This window comes from Oncorhynchus mykiss, chromosome 10, assembly GCF_057628025.1.
Source record: "Oncorhynchus mykiss isolate SJ-2025 chromosome 10, ASM5762802v1, whole genome shotgun sequence".
NCBI lineage: Eukaryota > Metazoa > Chordata > Actinopteri > Salmoniformes > Salmonidae > Oncorhynchus > Oncorhynchus mykiss.
In genome coordinates this window covers 88,980,912-89,008,411 of record NC_143031.1, presented here as the reverse complement: position 1 = coordinate 89,008,411, position 27,500 = coordinate 88,980,912, and the positions used below count along the sequence as shown (strand labels likewise).

Genomic DNA, 27,500 nt, shown 5'->3' with positions numbered 1-27,500 from the left:
ATGCTAATCGGTAATAACCAATAATAACACAAACACCATTTATTTTCTCTCACACAAATACACAACACTGTTCAGAACAACAACATCACAACACACACCGAGTACCACAGCGTATCACAACACACACCGAGTACCACAGCGTATTACAACACACACCGAGTACCACAGCGTATTACAACACACACCGAGTACCACAGCGTATTACAACACACACCGAGTACCACAGCGTATCACAACACCAAAACACAACACTGCTCAGAACAACAACATCACAACACACACCGAGTACCACAGCGTATTACAACACACACCGAGTACCACAGCGTATTACAACACACACCGAGTACCACAGCGTATCACAACACACACCGAGTACCACAGCGTATTACAACACACACCGAGTACCACAGCGTATTACAACACACACCGAGTACCACAGCGTATCACAACACACACCGAGTACCACAGCGTATCACAACACACACCGAGTACCACAGCGTATCACAACACACACCGAGTACCACAGCGTATTACAACACACACCGAGTACCACAGCGTATCACAACACACACCGAGTACCACAGCGTATCACAACACCAATACACAACACTGTTCAGAACAACAACATCACAACACACACCGAGTACCACAGCGTATTACAACACACACCGAGTACCACAGCGTATTACAACACACACCGAGTACCACAGCGTATTACAACACACACCGAGTACCACAGCGTATTACAACACACACCGAGTACCACAGCGTATTACAACACACACCGAGTACCACAGCGTATCACAACACACACCGAGTACCACAGCGTATTACAACACACACCGAGTACCACAGCGTATTACAACACACACCGAGTACCACAGCGTATCACAACACACACCGAGTACCACAGCGTATTACAACACACACCGAGTACCACAGCGTATTACAACACACACCGAGTACCACAGCGTATTACAACACACACCGAGTACCACAGCGTATCACAACACACACCGAGTACCACAGCGTATTACAACACACACCGAGTACCACAGCGTATCACAACACACACCGAGTACCACAGCGTATCACAACACACACCGAGTACCACAGCGTATTACAACACACACCGAGTACCACAGCGTATTACAACACACACCGAGTACCACAGCGTATCACAACACACACCGAGTACCACAGCGTATTACAACACACACCGAGTACCACAGCGTATTACAACACACACCGAGTACCACAGCGTATCACAACACACACCGAGTACCACAGCGTATTACAACACACACCGAGTACCACAGCGTATCACAACACACACCGAGTACCACAGCGTATCACAACACACACCGAGTACCACAGCGTATCACAACACACACCGAGTACCACAGCGTATCACAACACACACCGAGTACCACAGCGTATTACAACACACACCGAGTACCACAGCGTATTACAACACACACCGAGTACCACAGCGTATTACAACACACACCGAGTACCACAGCGTATTACAACACAAAAACACAACACTGCTCAGAACAACAACATTACAACACACACCGAGTACCACAGCGTATTACAACACACACCGAGTACCACAGCGTATTACAACACAAAAACACAACACTGCTCAGAACAACAACATTACAACACACACCGAGTACCACAGCGTATTACAACACACACCGAGTACCACAGCGTATTACAACACCAATACACAACACTGTTCAGAACAACAACATCACAACACACACCGAGTACCACAGCGTATTACAACACACACCGAGTACCACAGCGTATTACAACACACACCGAGTACCACAGCGTATTACAACACACACCGAGTACCACAGCGTATTACAACACACACCGAGTACCACAGCGTATTACAACACACACCGAGTACCACAGCGTATCACAACACACACCGAGTACCACAGCGTATTACAACACACACCGAGTACCACAGCGTATTACAACACACACCGAGTACCACAGCGTATCACAACACACACCGAGTACCACAGCGTATTACAACACACACCGAGTACCACAGCGTATTACAACACACACCGAGTACCACAGCGTATTACAACACACACCGAGTACCACAGCGTATCACAACACACACCGAGTACCACAGCGTATTACAACACACACCGAGTACCACAGCGTATCACAACACACACCGAGTACCACAGCGTATCACAACACACACCGAGTACCACAGCGTATTACAACACACACCGAGTACCACAGCGTATTACAACACACACCGAGTACCACAGCGTATCACAACACACACCGAGTACCACAGCGTATTACAACACACACCGAGTACCACAGCGTATTACAACACACACCGAGTACCACAGCGTATCACAACACACACCGAGTACCACAGCGTATTACAACACACACCGAGTACCACAGCGTATCACAACACACACCGAGTACCACAGCGTATCACAACACACACCGAGTACCACAGCGTATCACAACACACACCGAGTACCACAGCGTATCACAACACACACCGAGTACCACAGCGTATTACAACACACACCGAGTACCACAGCGTATTACAACACACACCGAGTACCACAGCGTATTACAACACACACCGAGTACCACAGCGTATTACAACACAAAAACACAACACTGCTCAGAACAACAACATTACAACACACACCGAGTACCACAGCGTATTACAACACACACCGAGTACCACAGCGTATTACAACACAAAAACACAACACTGCTCAGAACAACAACATCACAACACACACCGAGTACCACAGCGTATCACAACACACACCGAGTACCACAGCGTATTACAACACACACCGAGTACCACAGCGTATTACAACACACACCGAGTACCACAGCGTATCACAACACACACCGAGTACCACAGCGTATTACAACACACACCGAGTACCACAGCGTATTACAACACACACCGAGTACCACAGCGTATTACAACACACACCGAGTACCACAGCGTATTACAACACACACCGAGTACCACAGCGTATTACAACACACACCGAGTACCACAGCGTATTACAACACACACCGAGTACCACAGCGTATTACAACACACACCGAGTACCACAGCGTATTACAACACACACCGAGTACCACAGCGTATCACAACACACACCGAGTACCACAGCGTATTACAACACACACCGAGTACCACAGCGTATCACAACACACACCGAGTACCACAGCGTATCACAACACACACCGAGTACCACAGCGTATTACAACACAAATACACAACACTGTTCAGAACAACAACATCACAACACACACCGAGTACCACAGCGTATTACAACACAAAAACACAACACTGCTCAGAACAACAACATCACAACACACACCGAGTACCACAGCGTATTACAACACACACCAAGTACCACAGCGTATTACAACACACACCGAGTACCACAGCGTATCACAACACACACCGAGTACCACAGCGTATTACAACACAAATACACAACACTGTTCAGAACAACAACATCACAACACACACCGAGTACCACAGCGTATTACAACACAAAAACACAACACTGCTCAGAACAACAACATCACAACACACACCGAGTACCACAGCGTATCACAACACAAAAACACAACACTGCTCAGAACAACAACATCACAACACACACCGAGTACCACAGCGTATTACAACACACACCGAGTACCACAGCGTATTACAACACACACCGAGTACCACAGCGTATTACAACACAAATACACAACACTGTTCAGAACAACAACATCACAACACACACCGAGTACCACAGCGTATCACAACACACACCGAGTACCACAGCGTATCACAACACAAAAACACAACACTGTTCAGAACAACAACATCACAACACACACCGAGTACCACAGCGTATTACAACACAAATACACAACACTGCTCAGAACAACAACATCACAACACACACCGAGTACCACAGCGTATTACAACACAAATACACAACACTGCTCAGAACAACAACATCACAACACACACCGAGTACCACAGCGTATTACAACACACACCGAGTACCACAGCGTATTACAACACCAAAACACAACACTGCTCAGAACAACAACATCACAACACACACCGAGTACCACAGCGTATCACAACACACACCGAGTACCACAGCGTATTACAACACCAAAACACAACACTGCTCAGAACAACAACATCACAACACACACCGAGTACCACAGCGTATTACAACACAAATACACAACACTGCTCAGAACAACAACATTACAACACACACCGAGTACCACAGCGTATTACAACACACACCGAGTACCACAGCGTATTACAACACACACCGAGTACCACAGCGTATTACAACACCAAAACACAACACTGTTCAGAACAACAACATCACAACACACACCGAGTACCACAGCGTATTACAACACACACCGAGTACCACAGCGTATTACAACACACACCGAGTACCACAGCGTATTACAACACAAATACACAACACTGTTCAGAACCGTTGACTGGTACTGTATATATACAACACTGTTCAGAACCGTTGACTGGTACTGTATATATACAACACTGTTCAGAACCGTTGACTGGTACTGTATATATACACAACACTGTTCAGAACCGTTGACTGGTCAGAACCGTTGACTGGTACTGTATATATACAACACTGTTCAGAACCGTTGACTGGTACTGTATATATACACAACACTGTTCAGAACCGTTGACTGGTACTGTATATATACAACACTGTTCAGAACCGTTGACTGGTACTGTATATATACAACACTGTTCAGAACCGTTGACTGGTACTGTATATATACACAACACTGTTCAGAACCGTTGACTGGTACTGTATATATACAACACTGTTCAGAACCGTTGACTGGTACTGTATATATACAACACTGTTCAGAACCGTTGACTGGTACTGTATATATACAACACTGTTCAGAACCGTTGACTGGTACTGTATATATACAACACTGTTCAGAACCGTTGACTGGTACTGTATATATATACAACACTGTTCAGAACCGTTGACTGGTACTGTATATACACAACACTGTTCAGAACCGTTGACTGGTACTGTATATACACAACACTGTTCAGAACCGTTGACTGGTACTGTATATATACAACACTGTTCAGAACCGTTGACTGGTACTGTATATATACAACACTGTTCAGAACCGTTGACTGGTACTGTATATATACAACACTGTTCAGAACCGTTGACTGGTACTGTATATATATACAACACTGTTCAGAACCGTTGACTGGTACTGTATATATATACAACACTGTTCAGAACCGTTGACTGGTACTGTATATACACAACACTGTTCAGAACCGTTGACTGGTACTGTATATACACAACACTGTTCAGAACCGTTGACTGGTACTGTATATATACAACACTGTTCAGAACCGTTGACTGGTACTGTATATATACAACACTGTTCAGAACCGTTGACTGGTACTGTATATACACAACACTGTTCAGAACCGTTGACTGGTACTGTATATATACACACACAGAAAGTATAACCCTTGACTTATTTCACATTTAGTTGTCTTACAATTTAAATTCAAAATGGATTAAATAGATGTTTTATTCTCACCCATCGATACACAAAATTAAAAACATGTTTTGAGAAATGTTAGAACATTTATTGAAAATGAAATACAGAATTATCTAATGTACATAAGTATTCACACCCCTGAGTCAATACTTAGTAGAAGCACCTCTGGCAGTGATTACAGTTTTCTGGGTACGTCTCTAAGAGTGATTACAGCTGTGAGTCTTTCTGGGTACGTCTCTAAGAGTGATTACAGCTGTGAATCTTTCTGGCTAAGTCTCTAAGAGCGATTACAGCTGTGAGTCTTTCTGGGTAAGTCTCTAAGAGTCATTACAGCTGTGAGTCTTTCTGGGTAAGTCTCTAAGAGCGATTACAGCTGTGGGTCTTTCTGGGTAAGTCTCTAAGAGTCATTACAGCTGTGAGTCTTTCTGGGTACGTCTCTAAGAGCGATTACAGCTGTGAGTCTTTCTGGGTAAGTCTCTAAGAGCGATTACAGCTGTGAGTCTTTCTGGGTAAGTCTCTAAGAGTGATTACAGCTGTGAGTCTTTCTGGCTAAGTCTCTAAGAGCGATTACAGCTGTGAGTCTTTCTGGGTAAGTCTCTAAGAGCTGTGAGTCTTTCTTGGTAAGTCTCTCAGAGCTGTGAGTCTTTCTGGGTAAGTCTCTAAGCTCTTTCTACACCTGGATTGTGCAACATTTGCCCATTATTCGTTAACATATTCTTCAAGCTCTGTCACATTGGTTGTTGATCATTGCTAGACAACCATTTCCATGATTTTTCCACAGATGTTCAAGTAGATTTAAGTCAAAAGTGTAACTATTCCACTCAGGAACATTCACTGTCTTCTTGGTAAGCAACTCCAGTGTAGATTTGGCCTTGTGTTTTAGGTTATTGTCCTGCTGAAAGGTGAATTCATCTCCCAGTGTCTGGTGGAAAGCAGACTGAACCAGGTTTTCCTCTAGGATTTTGCCTGTGCTTAGCTCCATTCCGTTTCTCTTTTATCCTGAAAAACTCCCTCATCGTTAACAATTACAAGCATACCCATAACATGATGCAGCCACCACTATGCTTGAAAATATGGAGAGCAATTCTCAGTAATGTGTTGTATTTGATTTGCCCCAAACAACACTTTGTATTCAAGACAAAAAGTTATTTGCTTTGCCACATGTTTTGCAGTATGACTTTAGTGTCTTGTTGCAATCAGGATGCATGTTTTGCAGTATGACTTTATGACCAACAGTATGTGGAGACCTGCTTGTCCAACATCTCATTCCAAAATCATAGACATTAATATAGAGTTGGTCCCCCCTTTGCTGCTATAACAGCCTCCACTCTTCTGGGAAGGCTTTCCACTAGATGTTGGAACATTGCTGCTATAACAGCCTCCACTCTTCTGGGAAGGCTTTCCAGTAGATGTTGGAACGTTGCTGCTATAACAGCCTCCACTCTTCTGGGAAGACTTTCCACTAGATGTTGGAACATTGCTGCGGGGACTTGCTTCCATTCAGCCACAAGAGCGTTAGTGAGGTTGGGCGCTGATGTTGGGCGATTAGGCCTGGCTCACAGTCGGCGTTCCAATTCATCCCAAATTCGCTCAATGGGGTTGAGGTCAGGGCATTGTGCAGGCCAGTCAAGTTCTTCCACACCGATCTCGGCAAACCATTTCTGTATGGACCTCACTTTGTGCACTGGAGCATTGTCATGCTGAAACAGGAAAGGGCTTTCCCCCTTCCCCATACTGTTGCCACAAAGTTGGAGGCAAAGAATTGTCTAGAATGTCATTGTATGCTGTAGCGTTAAGACTTCCCTTCACTGGAACTGAGGGGCCCGAACCATGAAAAACAGCCCCAGACCATTATACCTCCTCCACCAAACTTTACAGTTGGCACTATGCATTCGGGGCAGGTATCGTTCCCCATGTATCCGCCAAATCCAGATTCGTCCGTCAAACTGCCAGATGGTGAAGCGTGATTCACTCCAGAGAACGTGTTTCCAGAGTCCAATGGCGGTGAACTTTACACCACTCCAGACGACGCTTGGCCTTGCGCATGGTGATCTTAGGCTTGTGTGCTGCTGCTCGGCCATGGAAACCCATTTCATGAAGCTCCCGACAAACAGTTGTTGTGCTGACGTTGCCTCCAGTGGCAGTGTGGATCTCGGTAGTGAGCGTTGCAACTGAGGACAGATGATTTTTACATGCTAAGTTGTTCAGCACTCTGTTGTTCCGTTCTGTGAGCTTGTGTGGCCTACCACTTTGCGGCTTAGCTGTTGTTGCTCCTAGACGTTTCCACTTCACAATAATAAACATTCTACTGACAGTTTTTGTCCATGCATGATCGTGTGCGCAATTTTATACACCTGTCAGCAACGGGTTGAAATAGCCAAATCCACTAGTTTGACGGGGTGTCCACATACTTTTGTATATATAGTGTAATTGTATGTGTGGGGTACAGAGATGAGGTAGTCATTAAAAAACCATGTTAAACACTATCATTGTACACAGAGTGAGTCTATGCAACTTAAAACGTGACTTGTTCAGCACATTTTTCCTCCTGAACTTATTAAGGCCATAACAACAAAGGGGTTGAATACTTATCCACTTCGATATTATGGGCTATTGTGTATAGGCCACTGATACCAAATCTAAATGTAATCCATTTTAAATTCAGGCTGTAACACAACAACAAAGTCAAGGGGTGTGAATAGTTTCTGAAGGCTCTGTGTAGAAATATACACAAACTACACACAGACACCAAGCTTACCCGCGCTCGGACAAATTTCTGGGCCACCATTTATATGTGAATATTAGTGAGAAAGAAAGACAAGAAGAGAGAGAGAGAGAGAGAACAGCAGGAACATAGAGAGAGAGAGAGAGAGAAAGAGAGAGAGAGAGAGAGAGAGAGAGAGAGAGAGAACAGCAGGAACATTGAGGAAGAACAGAAATCAGTCAAGCTGTCTCTTACCAGGTCTTTGGGAGAAAGACTGTTTACATGAGTGTGTGTGTTTGTGTGTGTGTGTGTATGTGAGTACACGTGTGTATGTGTGAGTTTGAGTGTGTGTGTGAGTGTGTATATGTGAGTACGTGTGTGTGTGTCTGTGTGTGCGCGTCGGGGTGTGGGTTTACCATGGCCTGCTCCATAGGGACGACCTGTTCTCTGTGGATCTGTCGTATGCTGCTGGCATGACCCTTCAAAGCATTCTCTAGAGCTCCCCGCGGCTACACACAAACACACGGGACGTAGCGTTTAGCATTTAGCCTCACCATATCCATATTAACACACAAGACGTAGCATTAGCATTTAGCCTCACCATCTCAATATTAACACACAGGACATAGCATTAGCATTTAGCCTCACCATCTCAATATTCACACACAGGACGTAGCATTAGCATTTAGCCTCACCATATCAATATTAACACACAGGACATAGCATTAGCATTTAGCCTCACCATATCAATATTCACACACAAGACGTAGCATTAGCATTTAGCCTCACCATATCAATATTCACACACAGGATTTAGCATTTAGCCTCACCATATCCATATTCACACACAAGACGTAGCATTAGCATTTAGCCTCACCGTATCAATATTCACACACAAGACGTAGCATTAGCATTTAGCCTCACCGTATCAATATTCACACACAGGATTTAGCATTTAGCCTCACCATATCAATATTCATTTGGAGGCCTATATCATGTTACAGGGTCTATATCGTGTTACAGGATCTATATCTATATCTAGGGGTAAGGTCTAGGGGTTAGGGTCCAGGGGTTAGGGTCTAGGGGGTAGGATCTAGGGGACTCACGAGAAGGTCGGCCTGGGCCTCCAGCTCGTTAGGGGTTAGGGGTTAGGAGACTCACCAGAAGGTCGGCCTGGGCCTCCAGCTCGTTAGCATCTAAGGGTTAGGGTCTAGGGGTTAGGGTCTAGGGCTAAGGGGACTCACCAGAAGGTCGGCCTGGGCCTCCAGCTCGTTAGGGGTTAGGGTCTAGGGGTTAGGAGACTCACCAGAAGGTCGGCCTGGGCCTCCAGCTCGTTAGGGGTTAGGGTCTAGGGGACTCACCAGAAGGTCTGCCTGGGCCTCCAGCTCGTTAGGGGTTAGGGTCTAGGGGTTAGGGTCTAGGGGTTAGGGGACTCACCAGAAGGTCTGCCTGGGCCTCCAGCTCGTTAGGGGTTAGGGTCTAGGGTCTAGGGGACTCACCAGAAGGTCTGCCTGGGCCTCCAGCTCGTTGGAAAACGACAGCAGATCCACCAGAGTTACACCTTTATTCACCTACACACACAGAGTCAGTGGTCAGGGGTTAGAGGTCAGGGGTTAGGGGTCAGGGTTTAGGGATCAGGGTTTAGTGGTTAGGGGTCAGGGTTTAGTGGTTAGGGGTCAGGGGTCAGGGTTTAGTGATCAGGGGTCAGGGTTCAGTGGTCAGGGGTTAGAGGTCAGGGTTTAGTGGTCAGGGTTTAGGGTTTAGGGGTCAGGGTTTAGTGGTTAATGGTCAGGGTCAGGGTTCAGTGGTCAGGGGTTAGGGGTAGAGGTCGACTGATTATGATTTTTCAACGCCAATTCCGATACCAATTATTGGAGGACCAAAAAAGCCGATACCGATTAATCGGCCAATAAAAATAAAATGTTTTATTTGTAATAATGACAATTACAACAATACTGAATTAACACTTATTTTAACTTAATACATCAATAAAATCTATTTAGCCTCAAATAAATAATGAAACATGTTCAATTTGGTTTAAATAATGAAAAAACAAAGTGTTGGAGAAGAAAGTAAAAGTGCAATATGTGCCATGTAAGAAAGCTAACGTTTCAGTTCATTGCTCAGAACATGAGAACATATGAAAGCTGGTGGTTCCTTTTAACATGAGTCTTCAATATTCCCAGGTAAGAAGTTTTAGGTTGTAGTTATTATAGGACTATTTCTCTCTATACCATTTGTATTTCATTAACCTTTGACTATTGGATGTTCTTATAGACACTTTAGTATTGCCAGTGTAACAGTATAGCTTCCGTCCCTCTCCTCGCCCCTACCTGGGCTCGAACCAGCAACACAACGACAACAGCCACACTCAAAGCCGCGGCACTACTCCAAGTCTCAGAGCGAGTGACGTTTGAAACGCTATTAGCGCACACCCAGCTAACTAGCTAGCCATTTCACATCGGTTACACCAGCCATTAGGCTGATAGGCTTGAAGTCATAAACAGCACTGTGCTTGCGAAGAGCTGCTGGCAAAACGCACGGAAGTGCTGTTTGAATGAATGCTTACGAGCCTGCTGCTGCTCAGTCAGACTGCGCTATCAAATCATAGACTTAATTATAACATAATAACACACAGAAATACGAGCCTTAGGTCATTAATATGGTCGAATCCGGAAACTATCATTTCGAAAACAAGACGTTTATTCTTTCAGTGAAATACGGAACCGTTCTGTATTTTATCTAACGGGGGGCATCCATAAGTCTAAATATTCCTGTTACATTTCACAACCTCCAATGTTATGTCATAATTACGTAAAAATTCTGGCAAATTTGTTTGCAACGAGCCAGGCAGCCCAAACTGTTGCATATACCCTGACTCTGCGTGCAATGAACACAAGAGAAGTGACACAATTTCCCTGGTTAATATTGCCTGCTAACCTACATTTCTTTTAGCTAAATATGCAGGTTTAAAAATATATACTTCTGGGTATTGATTTTAAGAAAGGCCTTGGTGTTTGTGGTTCGGTACAGTCGTCCAACGATTGTGCTTTTTTCACAAATGCGCTTTTTTTAAATCATCCCCCTGCGTTTCATCGATTATATGCAACGGAAGATAAACTAGTAATATCATCAACCATGTTTAGTTAACTAGTGATTATGATTGATTGTTTTTTATAAGATACGTTTAATGCTAGCTAGCACCTTACCTTGCCTACCTACTGCATTTGCGTAACAGGCAGGCTCCTCATGGAGTGCAATGAGAGGCAGGTGGTTAGAGCATTGGACTAGTTAACTGTAAGGTTGCAAGACTGGATCCCCCGAGCTGACAAGGTAAAAATCTGTCGTTCTTAACAAGGCACTGTTAAATAAAGGTATAAAAATTAAAAAATAAAATCGGCGCCCAAAAATACCGATTTCCGATTGTTATGAAAACTTGAAATCGGCCATTCCGATTAAACGGTCGACCTCTAGTTAGGGGTCAGGGTTCAGTGGTCAGGGTTCAGTGGTCATGGGTTAGGGGTCAGGGTTTAGTGATCAGGGGTTAGGGTTTAGTAGTCAGGGGTCAGGGTTTAGTGATCAGGGGTCAGGGTTCAGTGGTCAGGGGTTAGAGGTCAGGGTTTAGTGGTCAGGGTTTAGGGGTCAGGGTTTAGTGGTTAAGGGTCAGGGTTCAGTGGTTAGGGGTAGAGGTCGACCGATTATGATTTTTCAACGCCAATTCCGATACCAATTATTGGAGGACCAAAAAAGCCGATACCGATTAATCGGCCAATAAAAATAAAATGTTTTATTTGTAATAATGACAATTACAACAATACTGAACTAACACTTATTTTAACTTAATACATCAATAAAAATCAATTTAGCCTCAAATAAATAATGAAACATGTTCAATTTGGTTTAAATAATGCAAAAACAAAGTGTTGGAGAAGAAAGTAAAAGTGCAATATGTGCCATGTAAGAAAGCTAACGTTTCAGTTCCTTGCTCAGAACATGAGAACATATGAAAGCTGGTGGTTCCTTTTAACATGAGTCTTCAATATTCCCAGGTAAGAAGTTTTAGGTTGTAGTTATTATAGGACTATTTCTCTCTATACCATTTGTATTTCATTAACCTTTGACTATTGGATGTTCTTATAGACACTTTAGTATTGCCAGTGTAACAGTATAGCTTCCGTCCCTCTCCTCGCCCCTACCTGGGCTCGAACCAGCAACACAACGACAACAGCCACACTCAAAGCCGCGGCACTACTCCAAGTCTCAAAGCGAGTGACGTTTGAAACGCTATTAGCGCACACCCAGCTAACTAGCTAGCCATTTCACATCGGTTACACCAGCCATTAGGCTGATAGGCTTGAAGTCATAAACAGCACTGTGCTTGCGAAGAGCTGCTGGCAAAACGCACGGAAGTGCTGTTTGAATGAATGCTTACGAGCCTGCTGCTGCCTACCATCGCTCAGTCAGACTGCTCTATCAAATCATAGACTTAATTATAACATAATAACATACAGAAATAGGAGCCTTTGGTCATTAATATGGTCGAATCCGGAAACTATAATTTAGAAAACAAAACGTTTATTCTTTCAGTATCTAACGGGTGGCATCCATCAGTCTAAATATTCCTGTTACATTTCACAACCTCCAATGTTATGTCATAATTACGTAAAAATTCTGGCAAATTTGTTTGCAACGAGCCAGGCAGCCCAAACTGTTGCATATACCCTGACTCTGCGTGCAATGAACACAAGAGAAGTGACACAATTTCCCTGGTTAATATTGCCTGCTAACCTACATTTCTTTTAGCTAAATATGCAGGTTTAAAAATATATACTTCTGGGTATTGATTTTAAGAAAGGCCTTGGTGTTTGTGGTTCGGTACAGTCGTCCAACGATTGTGCTTTTTTCACAAATGCGCTTTTTTTAAATCATCCCCCTGCGTTTCATCGATTCTGCAACGCAGGACACGCTAGATAAACTAGTAATATCATCAACCATGTGTAGTTAACTAGTGATTATGATTGATTGTTTTTTATAAGATACGTTTAATGCTAGCTAGCACCTTACCTTGCCTACCTACTGCATTTGCGTAACAGGCAGGCTCCTCATGGAGTGCAATGAGAGGCAGGTGGTTAGAGCATTGGACTAGTTAACTGTAAGGTTGCAAGACTGGATCCCCCGAGCTGACAAGGTAAAAATCTGTCGTTCTGAACAAGGCACTGTTAAATAAAGGTATAAAAAATAAAAAATTAAATCGGCGCCCAAAAATACCGATTTCCAATTGTTATGAAAACTTGAAATCGGCCATTCCGATTAAACGGTCGACCTCTAGTTAGGGGTCAGGGTTCAGTGGTCAGGGGTCAGGTTTCAGTGGTCATGGTCATGGGTTAGGGGTCAGGGTTTAGTGGTCATGGTTCCGTGGCTAGAGGTCAGGGGTTATACCTCTGCTAGGTAAGCAGCATAGTTAATATCTCCTATCCCAGCGTTAGAGAAGGTTAGCAGGTTATCCCGTTAGGGGTCAGGGTTCATGGGTTAGGGTTAGAGGTCAGGGGTTATACCTCTGCTAGGTAAGCAGCATAGTTAATATCTCCTATCCCAGCGTTAGAGAAGGTTAGCAGGTCATCCCGTCCATCCTGCTCCAATAACACAATGCTCTGGAGGTCGATGCTCACGCTGTCAAACACCTTCAAAAGGTCCTTGTTAAACTGACACACACACACACACAGACACACAGACACACACACAGACACAGACACAGACACAGACACACAGACACACAGACACACAGACACACAGACACACAGACACACACACAGACACACACACACACACACACACACACACACACACACACACACACACACACACACACACACACACACACACACACACACACAGAGGCACAGAGGCACAGAGACAGATACAGAAACACTTATGAATGGTAGGTTGTGTAACAGTTCTAGGACTGACTATCTCAACCCTTTATACAATAACCCAATGGCATAACTGTAACACACACACACACACACACCCACACAGACCCCCCCCCCCCCCCCCCCCCCCACACAGACTCCCTCCCACACAGACCCTCCCACACACAGACCCTCCCACACAGACCCCCCCCCCCCCTCACACACACACAGACCCCCCCCTACACACACACACACTGACCCCCCCCCACACACACATACACACAGACCCTGGCATACCACGGTTGTTTTGAGGAAGGTGTTGATGTTGAACATTGTCTCCAGCTGCAGAGCATGGTACAGCCCGTTGTTATCATAGCAGTCTCTACACACACACACACACACACACACACACCGTTGTTATCATAGCAGTCTCTACACACACACACACACACACACCGTTGTTATCATAGCAGTCTCTACACACACACACACACACACACACACACACACACACACCGTTGTTATCATAGCAGTCTCTACACACACACACACACACACACACACACCGTTGTTATCATAGCAGTCTCCACACACACACACACACACACACACACACACACGCGCGCACACAGTTTCAACACAGCCCATAAATGATATGTGATGACGCTGAATCAACCTTAGAAGACTGATTGCAAAAAGTCATGGCTGACCACGTTACCATCCAGCCGGGTGAATCACCTGACCCATGGAAAGAAGTCATGGCTGACCAGGTTTCCATCCAGCCGGGTGAATCACCTGACCCATGGAAAGAAGTCATGGCTGACCACGTTACCATCCAGCCGGGTGAATCACCTGACCCATGGAAAGAAGTCATGGCTGACCAGGTTTCCATCCAGCCGGGTGAATCACCTGACCCATGGAAAGAAGTCATGGCTGATGGAAACATGACATGTCTCTACAATGTAATAAATGCAGGACTGACAATTGGTTTGTTTTATATGGTGGGATCTTTTGGTTTTGGTCAAATTACTGTAAACCTAACTTCCGTAATCCAAACTACTGTAAACCTAACTTCCGTAATCCAAACTACTGTAAACCTAACTTCTGTAATCCAAACTACTGTAAACCTAACTTCTGTAATCCAAACTACTGTAAACCTAACTTCTGTAATCCAAACTACTGTAAACCTATCTTCTGTAATCCAAACTACTGTAAAATGATCTTCTGTAATCCAAACTACTGTAAACCTAGCTTCTGTAAACCTAGTGACTGTAATCCAAACTACTGTAAGCCTATTTTCTGTAATCCAAACTACTGTAAACCTATCTTCTGTAATCCAAACTACTGTAAACCTATCTTCTGTAGTCCAAACTACTGTAAACATATCTTCTGTAATCCAAACTACTGTAAACCTATCTTCTGTAATCCAAACTACTGTAAACCTATCTTCTGTAATCCAAACTACTATAAACCTAGTTTCTTTAACCCATACTACTGTAAACCTATCTTCTGTAATCCAAACTACTATAAACCTAGTTTCTTTAACCCAAACTACTGTAAACCTATCTTCTGTAATCCAAACTACTATAAACCTAGTTTCTTTAACCCAAACTACTGTAAACCTATCTTCTGTAATCCATACAGTAAACCTATCTTCTGTAATCCAAACTACTGTAAACCTATCTTCTGTAATCCAAACTACTGTAAACCTATCTTCTGTAATACAAACTACTGTAAATGTATCTTCTGTAATCCAAACTACTGTAAACCTAGTTTCTGTAATCCAAACTACTGTAAGCCTTTCTTCTGTAATCCAAACTACTGTAAGCCTATCTTCTGTAATCCAAACTACTGTAAACCTATCTTCTGTAATCCAAACTACTGTAAACCTAGCATCTGTAAACCTAGTTACTGTAATCCAAACTACTGTAAGCCTATCTTCTGTAATCCAAACACCTGTAAACCTAGCTTCTGTAATCCAAGCTACTGTAAATCTAGCCTCTGTAAACCTAGTTACTGCAAACCTAGCTACTGTAATCCTAGCTACTGTAAACCTAGCTACTGTAATCCTAGCTACTGTAAACCTAGCAACTGTAATCCTAGCTACTGTGATCCTTGCTACTGTAAACCTAACTACTGTAAACCTAGCTACTGTAATCCTAACTACTGTAATCCTAGCTACTGTAAACCTAGCTACTGTAAACCTAGCTACTGTAATCCTAGCTACTGTAAACCTATCTACTGTAAACCTATCTACTGTAATCCTAACTACTGTAAACCTAGCTACTGTAAACCTATCTACTGTAATCCTAACTACTGTAAACCTATCTACTGTAATCCTAGCTACTGTAATCCTAGCTACTGTAATCCTAGCTACTGTAATCCTAACTACTGTAAACCTAGCTACTGTAAATTGGTGTCCTTTTTTTTCAATCCAATGAGTATTTTGTTGATTTGACTGTGAATTCACGTAGTTAAACAACTAAATCAAACTGAACTAATGTCTGTCCAGTGATGTGAATGGTGTGTGTGTGTTGGTCTGTGTGCGTCTGTGTGCTAACGTGCATGTGTGTGTGTGTGTGTGTGTGTGTCTCACCGGTACATGCTTCCTACAGTCAGGTTGATGTTAGGGTTCTGGAACAGCATGCCAGGCAGGAAGTTCTTCTTGGCAGGATGGACCATGTAGGGAGTGTCTATGATCTATACACACACACGCACACGGACACACACACACACAAACACAAACACAAACACACACACACGTTAGGATACTGAAGGACACAGGGCTGTAGTGTCTAGATACTGGAGGACACAGGGCTGTAGTGTCTAGGTACTGGAGGACACAGGGATGTAGTGTCTAGATACTGGAGGACACAGGGCTGTAGTGTTTAGATACTGGAGGACACAGGGCTGTAGTGTCTAGATATTGGAGGACACAGGGCTGTAGTGTCTAGGTACTGGGTGAGGGAGGGAGATGGTGAGAGAGAGGGTGAGAGAGGGGGTAAGAGGGTAGAGGGGGGGAGAGGGTGAGAGAGAGGGAGGGGAGAGGGTGAAGGGGGGGGAGGGGGTGAGAGAGGGTGAGAGAGAGGGAGGAGGAGAGGGTGAGAGAGAGGGGGGAGAGGGTGAGAGAGAGGGGGGAGGGTGAGAGAGAGTGAGGGAGGAGGAGAGGGTGAGAGAGAGGGGGGAGAGGGTGAGAGAGAGGGGGGAGAGGGTGAGAGAGAAGGGGGAAGGTGTGTACCTTGAACAGTTGTCTGTTAGCAAGCGGTTCACAGAACAGCTTCTCAATGTTGCCCCCGACAACAAACCCTGCTGATACCAGCCCCATCAATACCCAGGCAAAGATGAAGCTGAACCCTACACCTCTGAGATGAAGAGGAGAGAGACAGTGAGAGACAGTGAGAGAGACAGAGACAGAGAGGATCGAGAGACAGACAGACAGACAGACAGACAGACAGACAGACAGACAGACAGACAGACAGACAGACAGACAGACAGACAGAGATATAGAGAGAGACAGAGAGAGAGAGAGAGAGAGAGAGAGAGAGAGAGATAGAGAGAGACAAAGAGAGACAGAGAGAGACAGAGACAGAGAGAGAGAGACAGATATATATATATATAGAGAGAGAGAGATACAAAGAGAGACAGAGAGACAGCAACACAATTAGCAGAGAGAGAGAAGTGTGATATTATGGATGCTGCCAGGATATTGTCATGGTTACTCACGCCATTAGCAGGTTGCCTCCGGTGTTTGATAGGCAGCCGCGGGTGGTGGGCGTGGCCTGTTTGTCGTAGCCACACGTTCCACACAACAGACCCAGGAAGTTAAAGGTCAAAACCAGAACCACTGAACACAGCACGGCCACACAGCCTATCCACCTGTAATAAACACTGTTATATACATCACCGAACACAGCACAGACCTGTAGAAGTCCATCTGTATTAAACACACAGACCTGTAGAAGTCCATCTAAACACAGACCTGTAGAAGTCCATCTAAACACACAGACCTGTAGAAGTCCATCTGTATTAAACACACAGACCTGTAGAAGTCCATCTAAACACACAGACCTGTAGAAGTCCATCTGTATTAAACACACAGACCTGTAGAAGTCCATCTAAACACACAGACCTGTAGAAGTCCATCTGTATTAAACACACAGACCTGTAGAAGTCCATCTAACCACACAGACCTGTAGAAGTCCATCTGTATTAAACACACAGACCTGTAGAAGTCCATCTAACCACACAGACCTGTAGAAGTCCATCTGTATTAAACACACAGACCTGTAGAAGTCCATCTAAACACACAGACCTGTAGAAGTCCATCTAAACACGCAGACCTGTAGAAGTCCATCTAAACACACAGACCTGTAGAAGTCCATCTAACCACACAGACTTGTAGAAGTCCCTCTGTAAATAACACACAGACCTGTAGAAGTCCATCTAAACACACAGACCTGTAGAAGTCCATCTAAACACACAGACCTGTAGAAGTCCATCTGTATTAACCACACAGACCTGTAGAAGTCCATCTAACCACACAGACCTGTAGAAGTCCATCTGTATTAAACACACAGACCTGTAGAAGTCCATCTAAACACACAGACCTGTAGAAGTCCATCTAAACACACAGACCTGTAGAAGTCCATCTGTATTAAACACACAGACCTGTAGAAGTCCATCTAAACACACAGACCTGTAGAAGTCCATCTAACCACACAGACCTGTAGAAGTCCATCTAAACACACAGACCTGTAGAAGTCCATCTAAACACACAGACCTGTAGAAGTCCATCTAAACACACAGACCTGTAGAAGTCCATCTGTATTAAACACACAGACCTGTAGAAGTCCATCTAAACACACAGACCTGTAGAAGTCCATCTGTATTAAACACACAGACCTGTAGAAGTTCATCTGTATTAAACACACAGACCTGTAGAAGTCCATCTAACCACACAGACCTGTAGAAGTCCATCTGGTCTATCTGAGGGTAGTAGGCCTCCATGTTCTTCTGGCCCTGACTCAGGAAGATGGTGAAGTTGGCCAGAGATGCTTCCACTGGGAACATCTTAGAGAAACCTATAATCTCTACTCCTATTTTATCCAGCATGGCCTTCACTCCTAGACAGAGGAGAGGAGAGAAGAGGACAGGGAAGGATAAGTTAGAGAGGAGAGGAGAGGAGAGGAGAGGAGATGAGGGGGTAGAAGAGGAGAGGAGAGGAGAGGAGAAAAGAGGAGAGGAGAGGAGAGGAGAGGAGAGGAGAGGAGAGGAGAGGAGAGGAGAGGAGAGAGAGAGAGAGAGAGAGATGGACAGATGGAGACAGACAGACGGACAGACGGACAGACGGACAGACGGACAGATAGACAGACAGACAGACAGACATAGAGGGAGAGACAGACAGACAGACAGACAGACTTACTAGGCAGAGCTGTAGTGTAGAGGAGGAGGTTTCCCACAAACGCAGCGCAGGATGGAGAAGAAGAGATGATGAGGATGATGACCACACACACACACACACACACACACACACACACACACACACACACACACACACACACACACACACACACACACACACACACACACACACACACACACACACACACACACACACACACACACACACACACACACACACACACACACACAGCGTACCTGCTACTACATTCTTAGTCTGCTGTTGGACCAGTCTGGGGGTGTCATTGAAGGATGAATAACCCTGAAGAGGAGAGGAGAGGAGGGAGAGAAGGGGAGAGAAGAGGAGAGGATAGAGGAGGGGAGAGAAGGAGAGGAGGGGAGAAGAGGGAGAGAAGGAGAGGAGAGAGGAGGGGAGAGAAGGAGAGGAGGGGAGAGAAGAGAGGATTAGACAGAAGGAGAGGAGAGGATAGAGAAGGGGAGAGAAGGAGAAAAGAGAGGGGAGAGAAGAAGAGGAGCGGATAGAGGAGGGGAGAGAAGGAGAGGAGAGGAGAGAAGAGAGGAGGAGAGAGAAGGAGATGAGAGGATAGAGGAGGGGAGAGAAGGAGAGGAGAAAGGAGGAGAGAGAAGGAGAGGAGAGAAGAGAGGAGGAGAGAGGAGGGGAGAGAAGGAGAGTAGAGGATAGAGAGGAGAAAGGAGAGAGGAGAGGAGAGGTTGGAGAGGAGAGAGAATAGGATAGAAAATCTTTAGTTAATATGTGACATTATCCAACCTGACACACAGCAGTGCATTGTTCAGGGGCAGAGCAGCTGTAGGGGGGATATGATACATTGCAACCCTCCATTTACCAGTCAGTGAGACCTGGGAATCAAACCGACAACCCCGTGGTTACTGCCCCCACCCCCACAGCCTACAGATATAGGATGAGATGGAGAGAGCAGAATGGTACCTTCTGTAAAATGTTGCTGAGGTCTGTCTTCAGGGCAATCTCTAAACTGGCCAACTGGGGACTGACGTCTGGTAACTAGAGAGAGAGGGGATGGAGAGAAAGAGAGAGAGAGAAAGACAGAGAGAGAGAGAGACAGAGACAGAGAGAGAAACAAAAATATAATTACTTGACATATTGGAAATAAATATTTAAAAACAGAGCAAACTAGAATCAAGAGAAGACAGGCTATGTGCTCACTGCCCACAAAATGAGGTGGAAACTGAGCTGTTATTTTCCCTTTTGTAACTTAACTATTTGCACATCGTTACAACACTGTATATAGACATTATATGACATTTGAAATGTCTTTATTCTTTTGGAGATTTTGTGAGTGTCATGTTTACTGTTCATTTTATTTTTATTTATTATCTTCACTTGCTTTGGCAATGTTCACATATGTTTCCTATGCCAATAATGACCTTACATTCAATTTGAGAGAGAGAGAGAGAATAAATCATTCAAGGACACCAAGGAAATATGTACATTGTTGCAAATTGAAATTGTAGCACATGTTTAGTGTTTAGCATGTTTAATGTTTAGCATGTTCAGTGTTTAGCATGTTTAATGTTTAGCATGTTCAGTGTTTAGTGTTTAGCATGTTTAATGTTTAGCATGTTCAGTGTTTAGTGTTTAGCATGTTTAATGTTTAGCATGTTCAGTGTTTAGTGTTTAGCATGTTTAATGTTTAGCATGTTTAATGTTTAGCATGTTCAGTGTTTAGTATTTAGCATGTTTAGTGTTTAGCATGTTCAGTGTTTAGTATTTAGCATGTTTAATGTTTAGCATGTTCAGTGTTTAGCATGTTTAGTGTTTAGCATGTTTAGTGTTTAGCATGTTTAGTGTTTAGCATGTTCAGTGTTTAGTGTTTAGCATGTTTAATGTTTAGCATGTTCAGTGTTTAGTGTTTAGCATGTTTAGTATGTTTAGTATTTAGCATGTTTAGTGTTTAGCATGTTTAATGTTTAGCATGTTTAGTATTTAGCATGTTTAGTGTTTAGCATGTTTAATGTTTAGTATGTAGCATGTTTAGTGTTTAACATGTTTAGTATTTAGCATTTTTAGTGTTTAGCATGTTTAGTGTTTAGCATGTTTAGCATGTTTAGTGTTTAGCATGTTCAGTGTTTAGCATGTTTAATGTTTAGTATGTAGCATGTTTAGTGTTTAGCATGTTTAATGTTTAGCATGTTTAGGATTTAGCATGTTTAGTGTTTAGCATGTTTAGTATTTAGCATGTTTAGTGTTTAGCATGTTTAATGTTTAGTATGTAGCATGTTTAGTGTTTAGCATGTTTAGTATTTAGCATTTTTAGTGTTTAGCATGTTTAATGTTTAGTATGTAGCATGTTTAGTGTTTAGCATGTTTAATGTTTAGCATGTTTAGGATTTAGCATGTTTAGTGTTTAGCATGTTTAGTATTTAGCATGTTTAGTGTTTAGCATGTTTAATGTTTAGTATGTAGCATGTTTAGTGTTTAGCATGTTTAGTATTTAGCATTTTTAGTGTTTAGCATGTTTAGTGTTTAGCATGTTTAGTGTTTAGCATGTTTAGTGTTTAGCATGTTCAGTGTTTAGCATGTTTAATGTTTAGTATGTAGCATGTTTAGTGTTTAGCATGTTTAGTGTTTAGCATGTTTAGTGTTTAGCATGTTTAGTATTTAGCATGTTTAGTGTTTAGCATGTTTAGTGTTTAGCATGTTTAGTGTTTAGCATGTTTAGTGTTTAGCATGTTTAGTGTTTAGCATGCTTAGTGTTTAGCATGTTTAGTGTTTAGCATGTTTAGTGTTTAGCATGTTTAGTGTTTAGCATGTTTAGTGTGTAGTTTGAATGGAGTTGCAGGTGTGTACGTACCCCAGAGAAGTTGCTGTTGATTCCCAGCTGTGGGAGTGTAATGCGGATGTTGTAGCAGGTGTGTACGTACCCCAGAGAAGTTGCTGTTGATTCCCAGCTGTGGGAGTGTAATGTGGATGTTGTAGCAGGTGTGTACGTACCCCAGAGAAGTTGCTGTTGATTCCCAGCTGTGGGAGTGTAATGTGGATGTTGTAGCAGGTGTGTACGTACCCCAGAGAAGTTGCTGTTGATTCCCAGCTGTGGGAGTGTAATGTGGATGTTGTAGCAGGTGTGTACGTACCCCAGAGAAGTTGCTGTTGATTCCCAGCTGTGGGAGTGTAATGCGGATGTTGTAGCAGGTGTGTACGTACCCCAGAGAAGTTGCTGTTGATTCCCAGCTGTGGGAGTGTAATGTGGATGTTGTAGCAGGTGTGTACGTACCCCAGAGAAGTTGCTGTTGATTCCCAGCTGTGGGAGTGTAATGCGGATGTTGTAGCAGGTGTGTACGTACCCCAGAGAAGTTGCTGTTGATTCCCAGCTGTGGGAGTGTAATGCGGATGTTGTAGCAGGTGTGTACGTACCCCAGAGAAGTTGCTGTTGATTCCCAGCTGTGGGAGTGTAATGCGGATGTTGTAGCAGGTGTGTACGTACCCCAGAGAAGTTGCTGTTGATTCCCAGCTGTGGGAGTGTAATGTGGATGTTGTAGCAGGTGTGTACGTACCCCAGAGAAGTTGCTGTTGATTCCCAGCTGTGGGAGTGTAATGCGGATGTTGTTGCAGGTGCGTGACACAGCTCCGTTAGTGCAGGCCGGATCAGACAGGGTGTTGGACAGGGAGGTCCGTTCATACGTCAGACGGAGCGCCAGACGAGAGGTTCCCTCATGAAGAACATCCAACGAAGAACTAACACTCTCCAACGCCTCCTTAGACTCACGCAGAGCTACGGAGGACAGGGGGAGAGGAGAGGAGAGGAGGTGGTAGAAGAGGAGAGGAGATGAGATGAGAAAGGAGAGGAGAGGGTAGGAGAGGAGAGGAGAGGAGAGGAGAGGAGGAGATGAGGGGGTAGAAGAGGAGAGGAGAGGAGAGGAGAGGGTAGAAGAGGAGAGGAGATGGTAGAAGAGGAGAGGAGAGGAGAAAGGAGAAGAGAGGAGAGGAGAGGAGAGGAGAAAGGAGAGGAGAGGAGAGGGTAGAAGAGGAGAGGAGAGGAGAGGAGAGGAGGAGATGAGGGGGTAGAAGAGGAGAGGAGAGGAGAGGAGAAGAGAAGAGAAGAGAAGAGAAGAGAAGAGAAGAGAAGAGAAGAGAAGAGAAGAGAAGAGAAGAGAAGAGAAGAGAGGAGAGGAGAGGAGAGGAGAGGAGAGGAGAGGAGAGGAGGAGATGAGGGGGTAGAAGAGGAGAGGAGAGGAGAGGAGAGGAGAGGAGAGGGTAGAAGAGGAGAGGAGAGAAGAAAGGAGAAGAGAGGAGAGGAGAGGAGAGGAGAGGAGAGGAGGTCGCGTGAGGTGAGGGCATGACACACCACTGATCTAATACTGACACCACTGACTGGAGGTCAGTTCTCATCCTGACACCACTGTAACTAAACTGATAAACCACTGACTGGAGGTCAGTTATCCTCTTGACACCACTGACTGGAGGTCAGTTATCCTCTTAACACCACTGACTGGAGGTCAGTTATCCTCTTGACACCACTGACTGGAGGTCAGTTCTCATCCTGACACCACTGACTGGAGGTCAGTTCTCATCCTGACACCACTGACTGGAGGTCAGTTCTCAACCTGACACCACTGACTGCAGGTCAGTTCTCATCCTGACACCACTGACTGGAGGTCAGTTCTCATCCTGACACCACTGACTGGAGGTCAGTTCTCATCCTGACACCACTGACTGGAGGTCAGTTCTAATACTGACACCACTGACTGGAGGGTAGTTCTCATCCTGACACCACTGGCTGGAGGTCAGTTCTCATTCTGACACCACTGACTGGAGGTCAGTTCTCATCCTGACACCACTGACTGGAGGTCAGTTCTAATACTGACACCAATGGCGACCAGTCTGAGAGGTTAAAAAACACTTCTATTATGTTGTTACCTTTAACGGCGTTCTCCACTTTGCCTTGGAAACAGAAGAACACAGAGACAGACGTCAACATGACAGAAGAACTAAGACCACGTGTTATAACTGTTGTAGCAGTAACGAGGTATTATAATGCTATAACTGTTGTAGCAGTAACGAGGTATTATAATGTTGTAGCAGTAACGAGGTATTATAATGTTGTAGCAGTAACAAGGTATTATAATGTTGTAGCAGTAACAAGGTATTATAATGCTATAACTGTTGTAGCAGTAACAAGGTATTATAATGTTATAATGTTGTAGCGGTAACGAGGTATTATAATGTTGTAGCAGTAACGAGGTATTATAATGCTATAACTGTTGTAGCAGTAACAAGGTATTATAATGTTATAATGTTGTAGCGGTAACGAGGTATTATAATGTTGTAGCAGTAACGAGGTATTATAATGTTATAACTGTTCTAGCAGTAACGAGGTATTATAAGGTTATAACTGTTGTAGCAGTAACGAGGTATTATAATGTTATAATGTTGTAGCAGTAACGAGGTATTATAATGTTGTAGCAGTAACGAGGTATTATAATGTTATAACTGTTCTAGCAGTAACGAGGTATTATAAGGTTATAACTGTTGTAGCAGTAACAAGGTATTATAATGTTATAACTGTTGTAGCAGTAACGAGGTATTATAATGCTATAACTGTTGTAGCAGTAACGAGGTATTATAATGTTGTAGCAGTAACGAGGTATTATAATGTTGTAGCAGTAACGAGGTATTATAATGTTGTAGCAGTAACGAGGTATTATAATGTTGTAGCAGTAACGAGGTATTATAATGTTGTAGCAGTAACGAGGTAATATAATGTTGTAGCAGTAACGAGGTATTATAATGCTATAACTGTAGTAGCAGTAATGAGGTATTATAATGCTATAACTGTTGTAGCAGTAATGAGGTATTATAATGCTATAACTGTTGTAGCAGTAATGAGGTATTATAATGCTATAACTGTTGTAGCAGTAACAAGGTATTATAATGTTGTAGCAGTAACAAGGTATTATAATGTTATAACTGTTGTAGCAGTAACAAGGTATTATAATGTTATAATGTTGTAGGAGTAACAAGGTATTATAATGCTATAACTGTTGTAGCAGTAACAAGGTATTATAATGCTATAACTGCTGTAGCAGTAACAAGGTATTATAATGTTATAATGTTGTAGCTGTAGCGATGCATTATAATGCTATAACTTTAGTTGCTGTAGCGATGCATTATAATGCTATAACTTTAGTTGCTGTAGCGATGCATTATAATGCTATAACTGTAGTAGCTGTAGCGATGCATTATAATGCCATCTCTGACCATGTAGTGCTGTTGTGTGGTTGTCCCACCTAGCGACCTGAAGATGAAAGCACGAACTGGAAGTCGCTCTGGATAAGCAGGTTATAAATGTGTTATAAAGATGGTATAAGGGTGTTATAAAGGTATTAATAATTTGTTATGAAGGTGATACGGAGTGTTATAAGGGTGTTATAAAGATGGTATAAGGGTGTTATAAAAATATTAGACATTTGTTATGAAGGTGATACGGAGCGTTATAAGGGTGTTATAAAGATGGTATAAGGGTGTTATAAAGGTATTAATAATTTGTTATGAAGGTGATACGGAGTGTTATAAAGGTGCTATAATGTGTTATAAATCTGTTTAGGGTGTTATAAGGTGTTGTTTGTGTTATAAAGGTGCTATAATGTGTTATAAATGTGTTATAAGGGAGTTACGTTGATATACGGTGTTATAAACAGTTGATTTTAAAGGTGTTATAAGGGAGTTACGTTGATATACGGTGTTATAAACAGTTGATTGTAAATGTGTTATAAGGCATTGTTTATGTTATAAAGGTGCTATAAGGTGTTACAAGAGTGTTAAAAAGTTGCTAAATGTGTTATAATGTGTTATAAAGGGTGGTTACCTCCAGCCATGCGCAGAGCTGTGTCCAGAGAAGGAACTACCTCCTTCTCCAGCTGAGTCTGGATCCTCCCACCCAACAGAGGCCCGATGTCTGACAACAGCATTACCACAGCATTACCACAGCATTACCACAGCATTACCATGGCATTACCATACCATTACCACAGCATTGCCACAGCATTACCACATCATTACCACATCATTACCACAACATTAACACAGCATTACCATAGCATTAACACAACATTACCACAGCATTACCATACCATTACCACAGCATTACAACATTATTCTCCTCCCACCCAACAGAGGACCGATGTCTGACAACAACATTGCCACAGCATTAACACAACATTATTCCCCTCCCACCCAACAGAGGACCGATGTCTGACAACATGAACTGGTCCTGTAAGCAGCTCTGCTAAATGACTGGTAATGTGACATGTACACAACTCAATGACCACGGCATTACCACAACATTACCATGACATTACCACAGCATTACCACAGCATTACCACAGCATTACCACAGCATTACCACACCATTACCACTCCATTAGCGCAGCAATACCACAACATTGCCACTACATTACCGCAGCATTACCACTACATTATCACTACATTGCCACTACATTACCGCAGCATTACCACATCATTGCCGCAGCATTACCATAACATTGCCGCAGCATTGCCGCGTCATTGCCACACCATTACCATAACATTGCCACTACATTGCCACAACATTGCCACAGCATTACCACACCATTGCCACACCATTACCATAACATTAACACAACATTGCCACAGCATTACCACAACATTATCATGTATCTCATACTCACTGTCCAGGTCAGACAGGACTTTATTCTTAGCTGTAGTGTACTGGGCCGTCAGATGGTCAATTTGCTGCAGGACACACACACACACACACACCACACCACACGCACACACACACACACACACACACACACACACACACTGACTCACACACACA

The 27,500-nt window shown here is 43.6% G+C and overlaps 1 protein-coding gene across 2 annotated transcripts in view; it reads right to left on the bottom strand.

Annotated features, from left to right (window-relative positions):
- prom1b (prominin 1 b) overlaps positions 1 to 27,500 on the bottom strand; it is a 61,017-nt gene that overhangs the window by 14,473 nt on the left and 19,044 nt on the right. The window contains exons 6-21 of one of the 2 annotated variants that reach the window (XM_090188458.1): positions 27,349 to 27,412; positions 26,508 to 26,597; positions 24,560 to 24,583; positions 23,197 to 23,414; positions 20,612 to 20,686; positions 19,903 to 19,966; positions 19,667 to 19,675; positions 19,208 to 19,367; positions 17,968 to 18,120; positions 17,483 to 17,606; positions 16,841 to 16,944; positions 14,542 to 14,626; positions 13,891 to 14,037; positions 9,835 to 9,906; positions 8,752 to 8,844; positions 8,390 to 8,407 (exon numbers count right to left, since the gene is read on the bottom strand). In XM_090188458.1, the coding sequence (XP_090044584.1) occupies positions 8,390 to 8,407; positions 8,752 to 8,844; positions 9,835 to 9,906; positions 13,891 to 14,037; positions 14,542 to 14,626; positions 16,841 to 16,944; positions 17,483 to 17,606; positions 17,968 to 18,120; positions 19,208 to 19,367; positions 19,667 to 19,675; positions 19,903 to 19,966; positions 20,612 to 20,686; positions 23,197 to 23,414; positions 24,560 to 24,583; positions 26,508 to 26,597; positions 27,349 to 27,412 (1,500 nt within the window). Of the gene's footprint in view, positions 1 to 8,389; positions 8,408 to 8,751; positions 8,845 to 9,834; positions 9,907 to 13,890; positions 14,038 to 14,541; positions 14,627 to 16,840; positions 16,945 to 17,482; positions 17,607 to 17,967; positions 18,121 to 19,207; positions 19,368 to 19,666; positions 19,676 to 19,882; positions 19,967 to 20,611; positions 20,687 to 22,496; positions 23,415 to 24,559; positions 24,584 to 26,507; positions 26,598 to 27,348; positions 27,413 to 27,500 lie in introns of those variants that run through there. The other variant, XM_090188457.1, reaches the window with a different exon arrangement.